The following is a 17,879-nucleotide window of genomic DNA, read 5'->3' on the forward strand; positions in this document are numbered from 1 at the left end:
CAGGCGCAGCCGGGCTCCTGGAGCATGTGCAGAAGGCCGCCCCTAGGCAATGACCTCACGAGGCCGGGGCCGGCAGGGGACAGTCCGGCGGTGGGAAAGGAGAGCCCGGCCCGCCCGGCTGCGGACCAAGGCAGGGGGCGGTACCGGCTGGTTCGACTGAGCTGAGATCCCCAGAAGAGAACAGCGGGATCCGGCCAGTCAGTGCAGCTTCGCCCCGACCAGCACCCCATCCCTCCGGCCGCCCTGGCGAGGCCTTCGACTGGACTGCCTGGCCCTCGCCTTGCAGACGCCAGCCGCCCAGCGCTCCCGCTCTCCGTTCCCCTCGGGGCAGAGCTACAGATCTCCCCGGGCCGGCTTTTGTTTCCCCTCCGGAGATCGCAACAGCTCAGAGACAAAGGAGCCCACCGGAGGCAGAGGGGCCGGGCCCCTCCCCGTCCCAGGGAGGGGAGGGGAGCTAGGGGGAGGGACGGCCCCGCCAAGAAGCCAAGCGGGGCTGGGAGGGGAGGCCGGGCTCGCTCTCTCCCTTCCTTCCTCCCCCCCCCCGCCCGGCTGCTGGCGGCCGCGTTGGTGCCACTGGCTCCCCATCTCTCCCGAGCCTTGAGACCAGTTGTGATTCTGGGAGACCTCCGACCACCACCGGGAGGGTGGCAAGGCAGTTGTCTGACTCCCACCGCAGGTCCCTCGGCCCGCCAGCCTCCTTCCCGGTCCCCCTCGCAGACGCCGCCTCTCGGCCCCCGTGGCTGCGCTCCGGCGCTCCCGACACGCACCGCTATTGTGCAGGGGATGGGGCGGGGGGGGGGCTGCTGAGTCAGGGGGCTGCGCAGCGGCGGGCGGGCGGGGGGATTCGTCAGCATTGCCCGGGTGAGGGTCGGCGAGAGCCCGCGGGGGCGCTGCGCGGGATGGTACGACGGAGAGGTCAGCGCCGGGAAGATGCGGGGCCAGAAGAGCGACGGCCAACGCCCCCCCACAGGGGATTTGGGTGGGCTCGGCGCCCAGAGGGGTGCCCAGGCCCCAAAGGCGCGGCCGCGCTCTGCTCGGACCGGAGGGCAGTCAGGACTCTTTGTGGCCGGGAACTCCCGGGCCCCTCTGCGGAGAGGGCGGCTCCGGCCGGGCCGGCGGGGCTGGTGCTGATGCTGCAGGGCTGGTGCAGTCTTTGCAGCGGCGCCTCCTGATTGGCGGCCGGGGAGGCGGTGACGTCAGCGGCCCGGCCCGGGCGCAGCGCGAGGCGCCGATAAAACCCGCTGCCGGCAGCCGCCCGCCTCCTCCGCCCGCTCCGCCGCTGCCGCCCACCGCCCGCCGTCCAGCCCGCAGCCGCCCCGCAGCCGTCGCAGCATGAGGGAGATCGTGCACATCCAGGCGGGCCAGTGCGGCAACCAGATCGGAGCCAAGGTAAGGGCGGCGCCTCCACCGCCCCGGCGCTTCCCGACGGCGCGCACGGCCTGTGCCGGGACCCCCGTGAACGCGCTGCCCGCCCTGGCAGGGGTGCCGCTCCCCTCTGGGCGCCCCCCTGCAGCCAGCTCCTCTCCGGGCCCCCAGGCTGGCCGTCGATCCTCCCGGCTGCGAGCGAGGGCGGGGCCCTTTGTGCGGCCTCTTTGTCCCTGCCGCCCCCAGAAGGGGCTCTTCCCCTCCCACTCCCCGCGCAAGGGCCACAAGGGCGGGGCTGGAACAAAGAGGCCGCCCAGCCGCGCAGGTGACCTTGCGGCCGCCGCGGTGACCTTGGCCAGCTGCGTCCCGGCGCCGGTGGGGCAGGCTTGCAGGGTCCTTCCCGGGCCGGCTGGGGGCGTGAGGCGCGGTCGGGGGCGCTGGGTCCTTTGTCCTGTCTCCCGGCTCGGACCGGCATTGCGGCCGGGGGCGCTGGGTCCTTGGACAAAGCCCCCCTTCGTGGCGCAGGACGCTGAAGACAAAGAGGGGAGCGAGGGAGGGAGGCTGGGGTCACAGGCCCCGTGGGTGGGTGGGGGTGAAGACCCGTGCCCTGTGTCGGGCCAGGGCATCTTTCTGGGAGAGCCCAAGCCCCCGGGCGGGGAAGGCAGGGCGTGTCTGCGGGAGGGGGCTGGCGCCCCCCCTCTGGACACCCTCCTTGAGACGTGGACACGCCCTCGCTCAACGACTGGGCACAGGGGGTCGGGGGGGGGAGACACCTGCGGCTGCGCTTGTGCGACAAAGCCGGCCAATGAAGAGGCCCCTCTTCGCCCCCCCCTCCCATCTGTGCCTGCTCTGAATAAAAAGGAGGCCGGCCTGCGGCGGAGGGAGGGGGAGGCAGGGGCCACTTAGCGCTCCATCGGGGGGGGGGGGCGGAGTGCAGCCGGCTGAAATCGAATCTGGTGCCTCCCGCAGCTGGGCCCTCGTGGGGGGGGGGTGAGGGTCGCACAGACACCTGCTATCCACCTCCAGGCTCCTGAAGGCGGCAGAGCGAGCCTCCCCGGGTAGAGAGCAGGGCTCCCCGCAGGACCGCCGGGCCGTCTGTCTGGTGCCCCGGGAGGCGCCACGCCTCGGCAGCCAGAGGGCCTCCCCCACCCCCCAGCCCCGCCGCCAGGGTTCCCCCGGAAGGTCTGGCTCCTGAGCCCAGCTCCCTGCCCCCCCCCGAGAGAAGAGGTGGGTTTCAGCGCTTCAACCCGGGGCGCGGGGGAATGAGGCCGGCCGGCGCTCCAGACCAGAGGGCGATACGCAGAGGGATTTTGGGACAGTCAGTCGGCCCTTCTTCTCCACGGGCTACCTTAACAGTCTCATGCATATGCTAATCAGCATGAATAATTCATTACCAGGCACTGTAATTGACACATCGGTTCGAGGCGGGGTCGGTGCTTCCTTTGTGGGGCAGCCCCTGGCAGTAGCTCTGCACTCCCAACTTTTTTTTCCCTTTTTCTTTTAATGGAAGAGATTTTTAGTGCCGGGGCTGTTCTCATCCTGGCTGCGAAACAACCCACCGAATCTCGCACTACATTCGGAGCGTTGACTGGAAACCCTTTGTCTGAACCGGCTCCAGAATAGTGGCTTGAGGCAGCCCGGCCCTGCGCTTAGCCGTCTGCCTCGAGCACTTCTGCCTCTCTGAACGGGAACCGACTGGCCTGAAGAGCGGAGAGCAGATCTTGTACCCTCCCCCCCCCCCCCGGGACAGAGCTCCCTCAGCCCCACCCACCTCATAGGGTGCCTGTTGTGGAGAAGGGAAGTGTCCCTAAGCCGCTTCGGGACTCCGACGTGTAGTGTAGAGCGAGGTATACAATTCCAGCCCGCCCTCTTCTCCAGAATAGGGACAAGCTCTTTGTTCTCGGGGCTGGTCCCCAAAAGGTAGCGGAGAGGTCTGGGCGTCTCCTTCCGAAGCCCCTCCCTTTCAGGAGGGACCCTGCAGCCAAGGGCCCTTCTGGAACACAGCTTGCTGCCCCCAGCGCCGGGGTGGGGGCGATAGGGTGGAGGCGGACCCCAGCCACGCTCACCCTGTGTGTGTGTGGGGGGGGGTTGCCCGTTTCCCTTTGCCTTCAGTAGACGGTGCAGTCTGGGCTGACGGGTCTGTCCCCTGAAGAGCGCTGTCAGGGGAAAGCCCCCTCTCCCCAGCCCCCCAGGAAAGCCCATGGCCGCGCTTGCGACGCTCCTCCGCTGACTAGAAGCTGCCAGTCTCTTGGTCCAAGGGGACCTTCACGCTCACCCCACAACTGGACCCCCTGCCTGCGCCAGGCTCGGGCTGGCGGGGTGAGGGGGCCGCTATGGCTTCAGCACCATGGCCAGATCCCTTCGGCTTGCACCGGTGACACGGAAGCCAATAGCCTCCGGCTGCTTCCTGCCCTGGAGCCCTCTCGAGGGTGGCTCTCCTGATCATCTCCCTTGCGAGGGGTGGGGAAACTGGCAACCTGCTGAGGCAGCTTGCAAATGCGGTCTTAAGCCCATCCCTCCCGAGGCGAATTGCTGTCCCTGTTGAGATCTGGGGAACTGGCCGTTGCTTCAGGGTCGGAGGCTCTGAGGGAGGCCTTGGCGAAAGCACGATGCACAGCAGGACCGGACTTCTCCGTCCCCGTCTTTGGCCTCTCTGACCTGCTCTTGCTCTTCCCTTAGTTCTGGGAGGTGATCAGCGATGAACACGGGATAGACCCAACTGGAAACTACGTGGGGGACTCCGATCTGCAGCTGGAAAGGATCAGCGTCTATTACAACGAAGCCTCCTGTAAGTTGTACTTCCAGCCTTCGCCTTTCCACCCCCCCCCTTCCTGGGCCATTGGAGCCGTCATGTGAAGCAGGTTACCAAACTGCCTGGGCAGGAAGGACCCTTCCCCAAGAGCTGGAAACGGCACCCAGGATGTCTTCTCAGGCCTCCCTCCCTGGGGGGAAATGCTGAAGGCCCAGCTGCCCGCTAAATCCCCTTTTGCAAGCAGCTCCTGGAGGGCCCTTCTTTGGCCCCAGCTGCCCTGCTGGACTTCTGCTTCGTCTTCCTTAGGGAGCCAGATCTGGGCAGAGGCGAGGCCAGAAGAATGGCCCAGTTAGAGCTTGTGGGACCGAGGGAGGGAAGCCTGCACTGCGAGGCAATTACTTTTGTCCAGCCAGCATTGCTCAGAGGAGACGACGAGGGGGAGCAGTCTGGCTGGATCTCACTTCTTTGTGCAGCACTCTGCAAAGGAGTAGCGAGGCTCTGATCCTGCCATGTGCAGGGAGGCGTGATCGTGCTGGCGGGGTGTGTGTGTGTGTGTTTGTGTGTGTGATAGGGCTGCAGTTCCTCGAGGGCCATTCAAGGAGAACCTTTTCTCTCTCCCAGCTCACAAGTATGTCCCTCGCGCTATTCTCGTGGACCTGGAGCCCGGCACCATGGACAGTGTCCGGTCAGGCGCTTTTGGCCACCTCTTCAGACCTGACAACTTCATCTTTGGTATGGTCCTCCATTCCACTTTCCCCTTCCCCACCCAGGTCTGCATGTTCTCGGTCTGGACCTGTTTAAACACCTTTGGGACAGGGGAGGGCTCAGTGGCAGAGTCTCTGCTTGCCATGCAGATGGCCCCCGGTCCAGTTGCTGGGATTTTGAGTTGGCTTCTTTCCCTTACTGTCTATTTCCCTACTCAAAACTGGCAGGGGAAAGGCAGATATGAAATGAGCCATGTCTGTTCCTGCCACATGGGCTCAACACAATGGGGGGGGGAGGATCTTATTTCGACTACAGAGATGGCCTGGAGAAAGTAGTTGCTATTAACACACCCACACATGGCCACTGTTTGAAATTCCATATATGGGGATCTACTCATAGAGGCGGATCTGTTTTAAATTGAATCTGGAGAAAACAAATCCACTTTTACACTTAAGGTTCTGCAGACTGTTGGAATGTGGCCTGGGAATGTTGGCCTGAGATGCTAATAGGAGAGTTTCCCCCCTGGAAATATCTAAGTTTTAAAAAATCCAATGGGATGATCCCACCGGTTCTACCTTCACGGGGTTCACTTTGAACCCAAGCTCATTTCCTTCCTGGCCAGCACAGAGGGGATCTGACGGAGCTTTTGCTGTGTCCTTCCGGGGTGCTAAGGGGCAGACTCAGAGGCGTCTCTCTCTCTCTCTCCCTCCCTCCCTCCCTTCCCAGGTCAAAGTGGTGCTGGGAACAACTGGGCCAAGGGCCACTACACGGAGGGTGCCGAGCTGGTGGACTCTGTCCTGGACGTGGTGCGGAAGGAGTGTGAGAACTGCGACTGTCTCCAGGGCTTCCAGCTCACCCACTCTTTGGGCGGGGGCACGGGGTCCGGAATGGGGACCCTCCTCATCAGCAAAGTCCGTGAAGAGTACCCCGATCGGATCATGAACACTTTCAGTGTGGTGCCTTCCCCCAAAGTCTCCGACACTGTTGTGGAGCCGTACAACGCCACCCTGTCCATTCACCAGCTGGTGGAGAACACAGACGAGACCTACTGCATCGACAACGAGGCCCTCTACGACATCTGCTTCCGGACCCTCAAGCTGGCCACGCCCACCTACGGGGACCTCAACCACCTGGTCTCGGCCACCATGAGTGGCGTGACCACCTCCCTGCGGTTCCCCGGGCAGCTCAACGCCGACCTGCGGAAACTGGCCGTGAACATGGTGCCCTTCCCCCGCCTCCACTTCTTCATGCCTGGCTTTGCCCCCCTGACCGCTCGCGGGAGCCAGCAGTACCGCGCCCTGACGGTGCCGGAGCTCACCCAGCAGATGTTCGACGCCAAGAACATGATGGCCGCCTGCGACCCCCGCCACGGGCGCTACCTGACTGTGGCCACCGTCTTCAGAGGCCGCATGTCCATGAAGGAGGTGGACGAGCAGATGCTGGCGATCCAGAGCAAGAACAGCAGCTACTTCGTGGAGTGGATCCCCAACAACGTCAAGGTGGCCGTCTGCGACATCCCGCCCCGGGGGCTGAAGATGTCTTCGACCTTCATCGGCAACAGCACGGCCATCCAGGAGCTCTTCAAGCGCATCTCGGAGCAGTTCACGGCCATGTTCCGGCGCAAGGCCTTCCTGCACTGGTACACGGGCGAGGGCATGGACGAGATGGAGTTCACGGAGGCCGAGAGCAACATGAACGACCTGGTCTCGGAGTACCAGCAGTACCAGGACGCGACGGCTGAAGAGGAAGGGGAGATGTATGAGGATGACGAGGAGGAGTCTGAGGCCCAAGGGGCCAAGTGAGGGTCCTGGGCCGGGGGCCGGGGTCAGCTCCTCCCGGTGAGAGCTGAGCTCCGGCCAAAGCATCGAGCTCCTTGTCCTCCATTTTTGCTACTCCGTTGCTGAGTTCTAGGCCACCAGCCGCTAGTTGCTTCTGATTCAAGGGTTCCAAGATGGGAGATTGTTCTGTCTGTCACTGTCCCCCCCTCTCCCCTCCCCATGTCTTCTCAGTTAGTGCTACTCCCTCTGTCCTCCATCACTTCAGGAACGTCAAGGGCCCTGGTCTTTATTTTCTACTGGTTTGTGTCAATTTTTATGTTTTGGAATATTTAATAAATCTATTGCTGTCCAGCACTGGAGTCATCCTTCTCTTTGCAGCTTGGGGGGGGGGGGGGCTGGGGAGGGAAAGAGTGGTTGTAACGTCGGGGGGCGCCTGAGCTGGCCATTCCTCTGAACTCCCCCTGGATTGGGCTGGGGGTGGGAAAGGGAGGGCTCCGCCCACACACAGAGGGCCCCTGCTCAGTGCTTTCCCAGAACAGCTTCCTGGCCGTTTTACACAAACAGAAAGGATGCTGAGTGTTGGCATGTCTCTCCTACAACCACTCTGCCTGGAAATAGCAAGAAGAAAGAGTTATTTTTATATCCCACCCTTCACTACCCAAAGGGGTCTCAAAGTGGGTTACAGTTTTCCTTTCCTTTCCCCACAACCCCCCCCCCCGTGAGATGGGGCTCAGAGAGCTCTAAGAGAACTGCTCTGGGGGAACAGCTCTAACAGGACTACGACTAGCCCAAAGTCACCCAGCTGGCTGCATGAGGAGAAGGGAGAATCGAAGCTGGCTTTCCAGATTAGAGGCCACCGCTCTGAATCACGACACCAAGAGGAGAGGAGAGGAGAGGAGAGGAGAGGAGAGGAGAGGAGAGGAGAGGAGAGGAGAGGAGAGGAGAGGAGAGGAGAGGAGAGGAGAGGAGAGGAGAGAGGGACGGCTGCCTGCATAGCTGTTTACACTGGAGGGGACGTGTGGGACAGGGGGGCTTTGCAAAAGGCCCAGCATAGCCCTGTGGTCTCAGCAGCAGCTTTTAGCCGAGGGAACTGCTGGGGGAACATGACACCTAGACTAGAGGTCATCTGTTGGGCTGCAACCTGCAGCCGGACCCAGAGGTGGGGGAAGCGCAGAGGGCTTTGGCCCACGCTGAGCAGGTCCCGCCATTGCCTCTGCCTGTCGGAGCCTTCTTCTCCCAGGGGCCGAGGCCGGGTCGCTGGTCCTCCCGTCTCCATTTCCTGGCCTCCCGACAGCCTTATCAAGGAGTGTGTCTCTCCCACGGAGCTGCCCCCTGCATCCCGCCCCCCAATATCTGTAGCCCCCAACCTAGAAACGCCTTGGGAGAGAAGAGAAATGTCCCAGCTGACATGCTGGCTTCACTGGCCTCTCTAAGGAACCTGGGAAAGCGCAGCCATGGGGCTGGGGGGGGGGGGAAGAGGCCTCCCGCAGAATCCGTCGCCGCTCTATACTGCCATTCCCGGGATGGGGGGGGGGGGGCTCAGTCGGGCGGGCCAAGCGCCAGGGGAAGGGGGTGGGGGCAGCCGCTGACCTTCAGGGACCCGGGGGGGGCGGGCGGGCGGGCGGGGGGAAGGCGGCTGCCATCTGGGGGGGAAGCAAGCGGCGGAGCCCCCCCCCCCCTTCCAGACCCGCCCCTCGGACGGCACACGCCCCGCCCGAGGCGCGGAAGGAAGGGCGGGCGGGCGGGCGGGCGGAGCGAGAGGCGCAGGGCGTCCTCCAGGCCGCGCGGGGGGCAGCAGCGGCGGGCCGGGGGGTCGGTCTGGCCGGCGCTCGCCTCGCCTCGCCTCGCCCGGCGCCCCTCGGCTACAATGTAGCCAGCCGAGGAGGAAGCGGCGCGTCCGGCCGGGCGGCCGGGCAGAGAGAGGCGGCGGGCGAGGAAGCGGGGCCGGGCCGGGCCTGACCGGGCCGCCCCCCTCCATGGGCGGGCAGGTGAGCGGCGGCGGCGGGAGGGGGTGTCGGCGCCCTCTCCCTCGAGGGCTGCCCCAGCGAGCCCCGGCCCCTTCCCCGGCCCCAGGAGCCCGCCCGCCCGCCCGCCCGCCGGGGAAGCGACTTGCCGGAGGCCGAGGGAGCCCCCCCCCCCCCGCTGCTGCTGCTGGTCGGGACGGCCAGCGGCCTCCCTCCGCCTGGGCAGCGAGTGGCATGAGCCGTTCTTCTTGTTGGGGGGGGGGGGAGGGAGGGTGGCCTGAATCTGGGTCTGCCACCTTCAGCCGGGGGGGGGGGGGGGCGGGAGGCTGTTTCCCTGTGGGGCTTCCCTCGCAAGCAGTTCTGGGCAGGCCTGGAGAGGAAGAGACGGGCTTGTCCCGGGGAAGGGGCTTCATGAGGCCAAGCAGAAGTGCCCCCTGCCACAGGGTCGTTTCCTGCCAGTAGGAGCCTGGTGCCCTGGGGCAAGTGGGCATGCCAAGGGCTTCCTGTCCTCCCTGCAAGGGACCCTTCCCGACCAGAAGGAGTCAAGGGCGCGTGCTGGGCATTCTTCCTGGGGCTCCCAGCACCTTTTCAAAAGGAGGATCCTCAGAGCCTTTCCAGGGGGCTGGCACTCCTCCAGGCCTTGGTCACCACACCTTAGAGTGGCAAAGGTTGCCTCGGAAGACATCCTCTGTGGCTTAGTGGCAGGGCCTCCACTTGGCATGCAGGAGGTCTCTGGTTCAACTCCCTGCATCTCCAGCTAAAAGGACCTGGTCCTACGGGACAGACCTCTGTCTGAGTAGACGTTCCTGATCCGGAAGGACCATGAGCCTGACTCAGTATAAGGCAGCTTCACGTGGCTCTCTCCACACTTCCAGGATGTCTCTGGCTGTGACACCATCATGGCTTGGCCAGGCATCTCACGGGAGGCACACGTGAGGCTGAGTGACACTCCTGGTCCTCCAAGGCCGCCAAACTGGCTCTTCTGCCTTCTGAGGCTGCAGGGCACAAACAACCCTTGCCTGAAAGGCATCTCGAGGCAGAAGCCGAACTGGTGTGTGGACGGAGAGGTGTGATGGGACGGAGGCTCTGATTGTCCACTCTGGGTGTCCATTAGCACCTCTGTATCTGTCCTGGTTGGTGCACCTTTGGCCTCTCACCCCAGCCTCTGTGTGGCTCCAGCAGGTTGGACTGATATGGAATATGACCAGAAGTTGGCCCGTTTCCGTAAGGGCCACCTCAACCCATTCAACAAGGCCTCGCTGCAAAGCCAGCATGAACAGACGACTGAGGGAGCCACTGAGGACTTTCCACAGAAAGGTGAGTATGTAGCTCCCCTGTCTCCCTTCCTCTCGGATGTCAGGATAACCAGCGAGGCCTCTCTGGGGCGGAGCATCCAGGCCTGGAAAGAGGGCTTGCTCATCTTCCGGGGGCCCTGAGGACAGGGCAGGGTCTCCTTTGGGAGGGTCATCTGGCACTACAGCTGTTTCATTTTGGGTGCTGAGTAAAAACCTTCCTGTCTGCCTCCTGGAATTCACTTGAAGGCAGGTCCTTCCTCCTTCACCCCAGCATGTCCTGGTTGGGTACTTGTCCTTTGAATGTGGCCCCTCAATGCGTGGAATGATTTGCGGTTATTGGTTTAATGGCGGTGGGTCATTTTTTCCTGGCCACCTGCTTAGCTGTGTTTGTTTGCATATCTGTTGTTAAGCTTCACATCTAAGACTGCTGTTTCTCAGTTCTGCGGTGGGAGCTTTCTAGAGCTTCTGGTGCTCTGCCTGAGGAGCACAGAGACTCTCAAAGACTAGAGTGGCAGGGTGGGTTCTGCTCTCTCTCTCCCCACCTCGCTCAGGCCCGGGGACCCCTCCTTGCTCCTCCTCCCCAGTCCGCGTGGAGGAGCTCATTGCCCACAAAGGAGAGGCGGGGAGGTCTGGGGCTGTCGGGCCAAACGATAGCTTGCCTGGGGGGGGGGGGAGTGTGGAGGAAGAGGGTGGTTTGGGCCCCGCTGCCCAGTGATTGTGGAAGTGCCGTTCTAATTGTTCCCGTTGATACGTTGTTGTTATTGTTACACTGTTATTGTTATGATTTTGATAGTGTTCTACATGAATGTTCAAAAATGTTTTATGTAAACCGCCCAGAGCCGTAGGGAAGGGTGGTATAAAATATAAACAAACAAACAAATAAATAAATTGTCTTTCTGTTGTGGGACACTCTGTTCTTCCTGAGCTTTCTGGAGAACTGCCTCTGCTCTGGGAATTCCCATCTTCTGGGGTCGGGGCAGACGAGCCATAGAACTCCTTTTCTTACCTGTGCCCCCTCTGGTGGTTTTTGGGCCCCAGGTAAAAACTGTTCTATAAACCCAGACATGTTGTGGCATTTAGCACGCCTGGATTATTTTAATTCTGTTGCTATTGTTACAAGGCTGGAAACAGAAAAGGCCCATCAGTGAGACCGAAGGTTCATGTAGTCAGTCCTGATCCTGGGCAAATGTTGCCAGGAAACCAGCAAGCAGGAAAGGAATTCCACAGCCCCACCCCCTTTGCTCTTGCGTCTAGTAACTGATATTTGGAGGTAGTATACCTCTGAACATGGAAGCTCCATTTAGCCTGTGTAGCCAACAGCTACATGCTGTTCCCTACACGGCTTTCCCTCCATGAACTTTAGTTGCCCTGCAAAACTATAGAAACCTGAAGCTCTCAATTCATCATCTCATTGGCATTTGTGTGAGCTTTTAAAATCTGTTCTGCTCGCTTTTATTGCCGGTGTTGTTTTATAGTATTTTTCTAAATAGCTGTCGCAAGGCGGCTTGAAGTCAGTAGACTGGGTCAAAAGCGGTCGGCTCAGGGGAAGGGCGAGGCTCAGAGCTTCGGGCAGCCCCTTCACCTGGTGCGGGGATGCTGGGCGGGTGGGGCGGGAGTTTCCTGTAGCCTTACTCTCCTCTCCCTCTGTTTGTGGCAGACCTGAACTTGGAGCTGTCTTCCGAGGAAGCTGAACTCCAGTGCTCAGAGCGAACGATGGACTTGGGGCTGGCTGAGGATCACTTTTCCCGCCCAGTGGTGAGAATGGGGGAGGGGGGGTTGCTGCTCCTCTCTTGGGGTCAGCGGGAAGGATGTTCCCACAGCTTCGCTTCTCTCCATTCTTGGGGAAGCACAACACTGCAGATTCCCAGGATGCCAGCTCGAAACCCCCACCCCTGTGGAAGACTACCCATTAGGCATGCAGAATGCCCCAGGTTCTGGTTGCAGCCAATGTGGGAAAGCTCTGCCCAGGACCCTGGAGAGCCAGTCCAGAGGTCATTGAGGTTGAGAGACCAGAGTTCTCCCTCCCAGCTCCCTGCCCCTTTCAGCTCCCCCCAAAAGTGGTCCGCGAAGGTCAGGGAAAGCATCAGGCATGCCCCCTGGCTGGGCCGTGTGCCTGGGGGCTGGCTCTCAGCCCTCTTCCACTTTCCCTTTCTAGGGGCTCTTCCTGGCCTCGGACATTGAGCAGCTGCGGCAGGCCATCGAGGAGTGCAAGGGGCGCATCCTAGAGCTGCCGGAAAACTCGGAGAAGCAAAAGGATGCTGTGGTGAGGCTCATTCACCTGCGCCTCAAACTGCAGGAGCTGAAGGTGCGGAGACCGTCTGATGGGGCATGGGCACAAAACCTAAAAAACAGCCATTCAAACTTGGGTTAGGAAGGAGGAGTCATGGAGGGAATGCCCAATGAAGCACCCCAAAGGCTTTAGGGCCCTGATTCTGCCAGAGGATGAAGGGCTGGGCTGGGCCGGGCCGGGCCGGGCCGGAGGTGGCAGTGGCTGAAAGACCTTTGAACCTTTCATGCTGCAGGACCCGGGTGAGGATGAGCCCAACATCCGCGTGATCCTGGAGCATCGCTTCCACAAGGAGAAGAGCAAGAGTGTGAAGCAGACCTGTGACAAATGCAGCACCATTATCTGGGGGCTCCTCCAGACCTGGTACACCTGCACAGGTCTGTGGGGGAAGGGGGATGGGTGGGGCCCTTGACTGTCCGCCTCAGGAGGTCTAGAAGGAGGCCTGCTCCTCCTCACAGAGCCTCTCCAGGTGTGACTGGGCACAATGGGCTGCCCAGTCCCTTTGGACGGCTGCGGGGGAAGTTGAGGGCTGCTTCACAAGGGAGGCAGCAGCTTGAGGACTCTTTTGGCACGTGGTGTTGAGCGGTCCGCGTAGGACAGTCCTGCCAGGGAGCCCTCCCTTGCTGTGGTCACTTCTTCCCATTGGGCTACTGGCATTCTGGCTCTGCTGCAGAAGGCCTCCAAGCCAACGGTGAAAGAGGTGTTTACCTTGAACTCGCTGTGTGTGCCAAACGCTGCCCTGCGCTACATCTGCGTGACCTGTGGATCTCCCTTGCACAGGACATGCATGGTCAGAACCGCCACTCTCCCCCCGCTGGTGGGTTCTGAAGTGGTCGGGGAGAGGCTGCAGCCTCAGTTGTTTCTTCACACCTGGCTCTTCTTCCTTCCCAGGGTGCTCCTACCGCTGCCACAGCAAGTGCCTGAACCTCGTCTCCAAGCCCTGCGTGCGGGCCAAGGTCAGCCACCAGGCTGAATACACGCTCAGCATCTGCCCGGAGGTGGGGCTGGACAGCCAGGATTACCGCTGCGCCGAGTGCCGAGCTCCCATCTCTCTCCGTATGTGTGGCGCTGGGGGCTCCTGAGGCCCCCTCTTGCTCTGCCGTGTGCTCACTCAGACCCCCCCCCACACACACACACACCCCGGCTGCCTGGGCAGGGGCAAAGTGCTAAAAACAGCTGAGGACGAATATTCCAGCTCTGCTTGCTTGCGAGCCCCAGGGAAGGAGCAGGACCGAGCGGTGGGGGCGGGGAAGCCCAGCCTCTGCCTGGGGGTGGGCCTGCTGCGTGCCCCTCCCAGAGTCCTTTTGCTCAACACTCTGGGGGCCGGGCGGAAAGGCTTGGCTGCTGGGGGTGGGGCGCCTCTGGGGTGGAGGATGCGTGTTCTGCAGGCAGGAAGTTCCGTCCCCGGAAGCTCCAGGTAGTGGACCCAGGCAACGTAGCTGCCAGCCAGAGTAGGTCATCCTGCTGTGCTGCTGGGTTGATGGTGGACTGTGCTGGGGAAGCCGGGCCCCTGTCTGGAGGGGTGACGCTGCCCTCCTCCTCCTCCTCCTCCTCTGTCTCGCCCAGGGGGTGTCCCAAGCGAGGCCCGGCAGTGCGACTACACCGGCCTCTACTACTGCAGCAACTGCCACTGGAACGACCAGGCCGTCATCCCAGCCAGGGTGATCCACAACTGGGACTTTGAGGCCCGCAAGGTATGGCGGGAGGGGGCTGCCGGAAGAGGCCAGGGTCGGAAGGCTTGTGGAGTTGCCATTCCCAGGGGGGGCGGGGTTGCTTTCCACCCCCTGGCCTCTACAGGCTCCCCAAGATGACGGCTGTGGGATCCCCTGAGCACCCATGGAAACGAGCGTGTGCCCCTGGGCCCCACTGGGAGACTTCGTGGATCTGCGAGGGGAACTCTGTCCTTACCTCCTGCAGGCCTTGCCTTTATACCCCCCTGCCCCCCATCTGGCAACAAGCCAAACTGGTTCTGCTCTGTGCTTCAGCAACTGGGAGGGCTTCTAAGGCAGGGGCTGCAGGGATGCCCTGCGCTGAAGCCTTTTTGCAGGGCCCTGGGTGGGTGGGGGGGTCCCAGAGCGGTTCTCCTTTGCGTCTGGCCCTCCCTGCCATTGCTGGGGAATGGCTGAATGGCTGCCGAGTCCTGCTGCTGCTCTGCGTCCTAACCGGTGCTGGTGGCCCTTCAGGTGTCTCGGTGCAGCATGCGCTACCTGGCCCTGATGGTGTCCCGGCCGGTACTGAAGCTGCGCGAGATCAACCCGCTTCTCTTCAACTATGTCGAGGAGCTGTTGGAGATCCGGGTGAGGAGCGGAGTGGGGGTGGGGGCATTTGTAGTTGTATTTGGTGCAGAATCCGGATCATTGGGTGGGGTAGATCCCCTGTGCTAGACCAAAATAGAGGCTGAGCTCTTGACTGATTTCAGATCAAACGGAGCCTGAGCCTTGCATGGCTTGGAAGATGCACAAGATAAAAATGGACTGGATTTTGGCAAATACCCCCACCCTCGCACAAACACACACTGTCTGTTTTTCTCCTGCCCCTGCAGAAACTGCGCCAGGACATCCTGCTCATGAAGCCCTATCTCATCACCTGCAAGGAGGCCTCGGAGGCCCGCCTGCTGCTGCAGGTATGGAGAGGAGTGGGGAGGGCGGCCCTGCTCTTTCGGAGACGAGCAGAACCTCTGACACGGAGCACCAAGATGGGACGTGCTTGGCTTCTCTTGCAGCTGGAGCCAGGGAGCTCGGACGAGGACGGTCCAGCATTCAGCGACTCATAACCCCCTGCCACCTGCCTCCCCACCCACTTCCTCTCTTATCAATGCGTGGAGGTGGTGACCCAACCCGTTCTCCTCTCAGCTGCAGGATCGGCAGCACTTTGTGGAGAATGACGAGATGTACTCCCTGCAAGACCTCATGGACGTCAGTGCTGGGCGCCTCAGCTGTTCCTTGACAGAGATCCACACGCTGTTTGCCAAGCACATCAAGCTGGACTGTGAGGTGAGCACTCGGCCTGGGTGGGCCAGGGCACCCCAGACATGCAGCACCCAGCAGAGCGCCTGCCAGGGGGCACGGAGGAGGCCCTGCTAAAAATGTTTGCTGTGACCCTCTGGCTGTGGCAACAATTCAGAGCCATAATTTTAGGCAGCGCTGTGGCACTTCCCCAGGAATGGTGGTTGTGCTGCTGTGAAACAGCACACCTCAGGTGCTTGTGAGTGTCGTTCCAGAATCCTGCTGTTCCCTGGATGCTGGAGTGCCTTCTAGAAAGCCAGCACACCTGCTACGAACAGCTGCCCCTATCAGCATGGCTGTGGGTACAAGGCGAGCGAGGGTGGAGGACTCTCACAGGACTCTTTTTCCTCCCCCAGCGGTGCCAAGCCAAGGGATTCGTGTGCGAACTCTGCAAGGAAGGGGATGTGCTCTTCCCCTTCGACAGCCACACCTCGATGTGCATGGAATGCTCTGCCGTCTTTCACAGGTGCGTGTGTGGGCGGGGGAGTGCTCCTCCTGCAGGCTCCTGAGAGGCAGAGGAGTGGGCCAGACAGGCCTCTGTTTCTTCCTGCAGGGACTGCTATTACGACAACTCCACCACCTGCCCCAAGTGTGCCCGGCTGAATCTGAGGAAGCAGTCGCAGCTCAGGGATCCCAGCATGGAGCTGCAGGCATAGAGAGGCACCTTCTGTCTCTCTTCCCTTGGCTGGAGAGAGGCAACATCATGGAGTGTGGCTTCACATGCTGCTGGCCAGGAAGAGGAGAGCCCAGATGGGCCAGGATCCCAGGTGCAGCGCAGCTGGAAATGGCTTGTCCAAAGCTGGAAAATGACACAACTGGGCAGCTGCTGATCTTCAGGCCTAGTCTCTTCCCATGGAGGCGATACCCAGACAAGCTGATGCTTGCAGAATTTCCCTGCCTGGAATTGTGGGCTTGAGGTCAAGAGAGCAGCTCCCCTACAAGTCCTGGCCCTGAGTGGGAGGAGAGCGTGCCATGTCGGAACAAGCGTTACTCCCGCTCTGGGCAGGGTCCTGGAGAAAGGACAGCCTGACTGTGCTGAGAGGGAGTTCTTCAGTGCATGCTCTGCTGGAGTTCAACAGCTAGAGCATCTGGGTGGCAGACAGACCTCAAGGGGATGCCTCCCCCTTTTCCTTTCTGATGATGGCATGTCCTTGTGGAAGGCGAACACAGAGAGCTTGGCTTAAGGAGCCCATCAGATGTCTAGAAGTCATTTCTCTCTGGCTCAAGACCACGGTGTGTCTCTGTCAGAGGTGGGGAGAGAACCCAGAGCTGTTCCATTTGTCATCATCATTGTCACTTTGGATAGGAGCAAATTCAAAGATTGAATTGATTGTAAAGTTGGAATAGCCCTTGGCAGCCGTGACAGGAATAATTTATTACGAGCACTAAAATCACTTTAAGTAAAGTCATGTTCAATCTTGCTGTTTTGCTCTGGTTTCGAGCAGGCCCGCCTTTTGCTTGCTGGTTCCCGGCCAGAGGTGACATCTCTCTTCTTCTCACTTCCCCTGCAAGGCTTCAGAGTTGCACCCACACTGGCTGTTAGCAACACGTGTACAGGAGCTGATTCACAAGCCTGGAAGGCCAAAAGGGGCTGTGGCTTTTTCCTGCTAATGCTGTCTCTTCCCCCCACTCCCCTAGAGACCCCAAAACAAACCATGACCAGTGACTCGCTCTCTTCCCAGATGAAATCATATGTCTATCATTCTGTCCATGCTGCATTTAGAGGCTCGGCTTACTTGTGGTCTGGACTGCTTGTCTCCTACAAACCTAGTACAGGGATGACTTATCACAGCTTTGCCACTTAGAGTTATCATGTTGCAGGGACTTCTCTTCTGCTTCTTCTTGCTACCCCACTTCAGAGAGCGAGACTGAAAAGGCTCAGAAATCAGGACATTCAAAATACAAGGCTGGTTATTAAGCAGGTTCTCTTCACACACGTCAGGCTAAGCAAGAGAACCAAGGAAAAGTAAGAATATGCAATCTTTTTTTACACAATGTCCTTCCAAATGATGTGTATTGAAGTCAGACTAGCTTACTTTAGGTTGCAGTAGTTTCAGCATTACCTCAATACTCATGATTCAGTCTTCCCTTTGTTTCCCTTGTCTTGCGGACAAGACATGGAGTCCCTACGTGAAAGCTTGGTCCATCGTATCTTCCAGCTCCTTGAATGAACCCAAGCTAATAGTAAGATTCAAGAGTGAAGAGAGCTTCTTCCTTCTAACCTCTTGTTTTTCTCCCTCCCCCACTTTACTGCTTCTGCCTTCCCCCTTCTGTAACTTTAGCCTTCCCAGCTTTATGGCTTTTAGCCTGACTTATGGGCAGGGTGAGAAGCAGGAAACCTTTGTTCTACCAGCCTGATTAAGATCTTGGGTGCTTGACTGCTCCTTCCTTTGGCCCACTTCTTTGTGCCAGCTGAGTCTGCAGCTGGGCTCCTGAACACGGACAGAGAACAATCATCATAATCATTTTTTGTAATTTTCTTTTATTAAAGTTTATATATTAAAATAAGAAAAAGACAGGAGATATTTTTGGGATACATAATATCAGCTAATACCCCAGTTCCCTGATCAGTTTCACTTCTTCTAAAAATCTGTATAGTAATGCCACTGTTCCTCAAATTCTGAGACCGGTCTTTTGTTAACTTGATTAGTCAGTTTAGCCATTGAGGAAAGTTCCACCACAATTGAAATACTGGTTTGAATTCTTGGGCAGAGGGCATTTCTCCAGA

The 17,879-nt window shown here is 60.2% G+C and overlaps 2 protein-coding genes across 3 annotated transcripts; both read left to right on the top strand.

Moving 5' to 3' along the window:
* The first annotated feature begins 1,219 nt into the window (after window positions 1–1,219).
* On the top strand, window positions 1,220–6,951 carry TUBB3 (tubulin beta 3 class III). Its single transcript, XM_077309459.1, has 4 exons — window positions 1,220–1,389; window positions 4,045–4,153; window positions 4,739–4,849; window positions 5,549–6,951. Exons 1-4 carry the CDS (start codon window positions 1,333–1,335, stop codon window positions 6,622–6,624), a joined length of 1,353 nt encoding a protein of 450 aa, XP_077165574.1. The 5' UTR covers window positions 1,220–1,332; the 3' UTR covers window positions 6,625–6,951.
* A 1,459-nt stretch (window positions 6,952–8,410) lies between these two features.
* DEF8 (differentially expressed in FDCP 8 homolog) lies at window positions 8,411–16,571 on the top strand. Of its 2 annotated transcripts, none has more exons than XM_077310624.1 (12): window positions 8,411–8,588; window positions 9,744–9,881; window positions 11,517–11,614; window positions 12,015–12,164; window positions 12,382–12,523; window positions 13,038–13,202; window positions 13,713–13,840; window positions 14,330–14,443; window positions 14,689–14,769; window positions 14,999–15,139; window positions 15,508–15,617; window positions 15,705–16,571. In XM_077310624.1, exons 2-12 carry the CDS (start codon window positions 9,758–9,760, stop codon window positions 15,805–15,807), a joined length of 1,356 nt encoding a protein of 451 aa, XP_077166739.1. In that variant the 5' UTR covers window positions 8,411–8,588; window positions 9,744–9,757; the 3' UTR covers window positions 15,808–16,571. The 2 variants fall into 2 exon arrangements, with proteins under 2 accessions (XP_077166739.1, XP_077166740.1); XM_077310625.1 differs by having other exon boundaries at window positions 8,412–8,588; window positions 9,747–9,881.
* The last annotated feature ends 1,308 nt before the right edge of the window (window positions 16,572–17,879 follow it).

This window comes from Paroedura picta, chromosome 14 (assembly GCF_049243985.1).
Source record: "Paroedura picta isolate Pp20150507F chromosome 14, Ppicta_v3.0, whole genome shotgun sequence".
Classification (NCBI taxonomy): Eukaryota; Metazoa; Chordata; class Lepidosauria; order Squamata; family Gekkonidae; genus Paroedura; species Paroedura picta.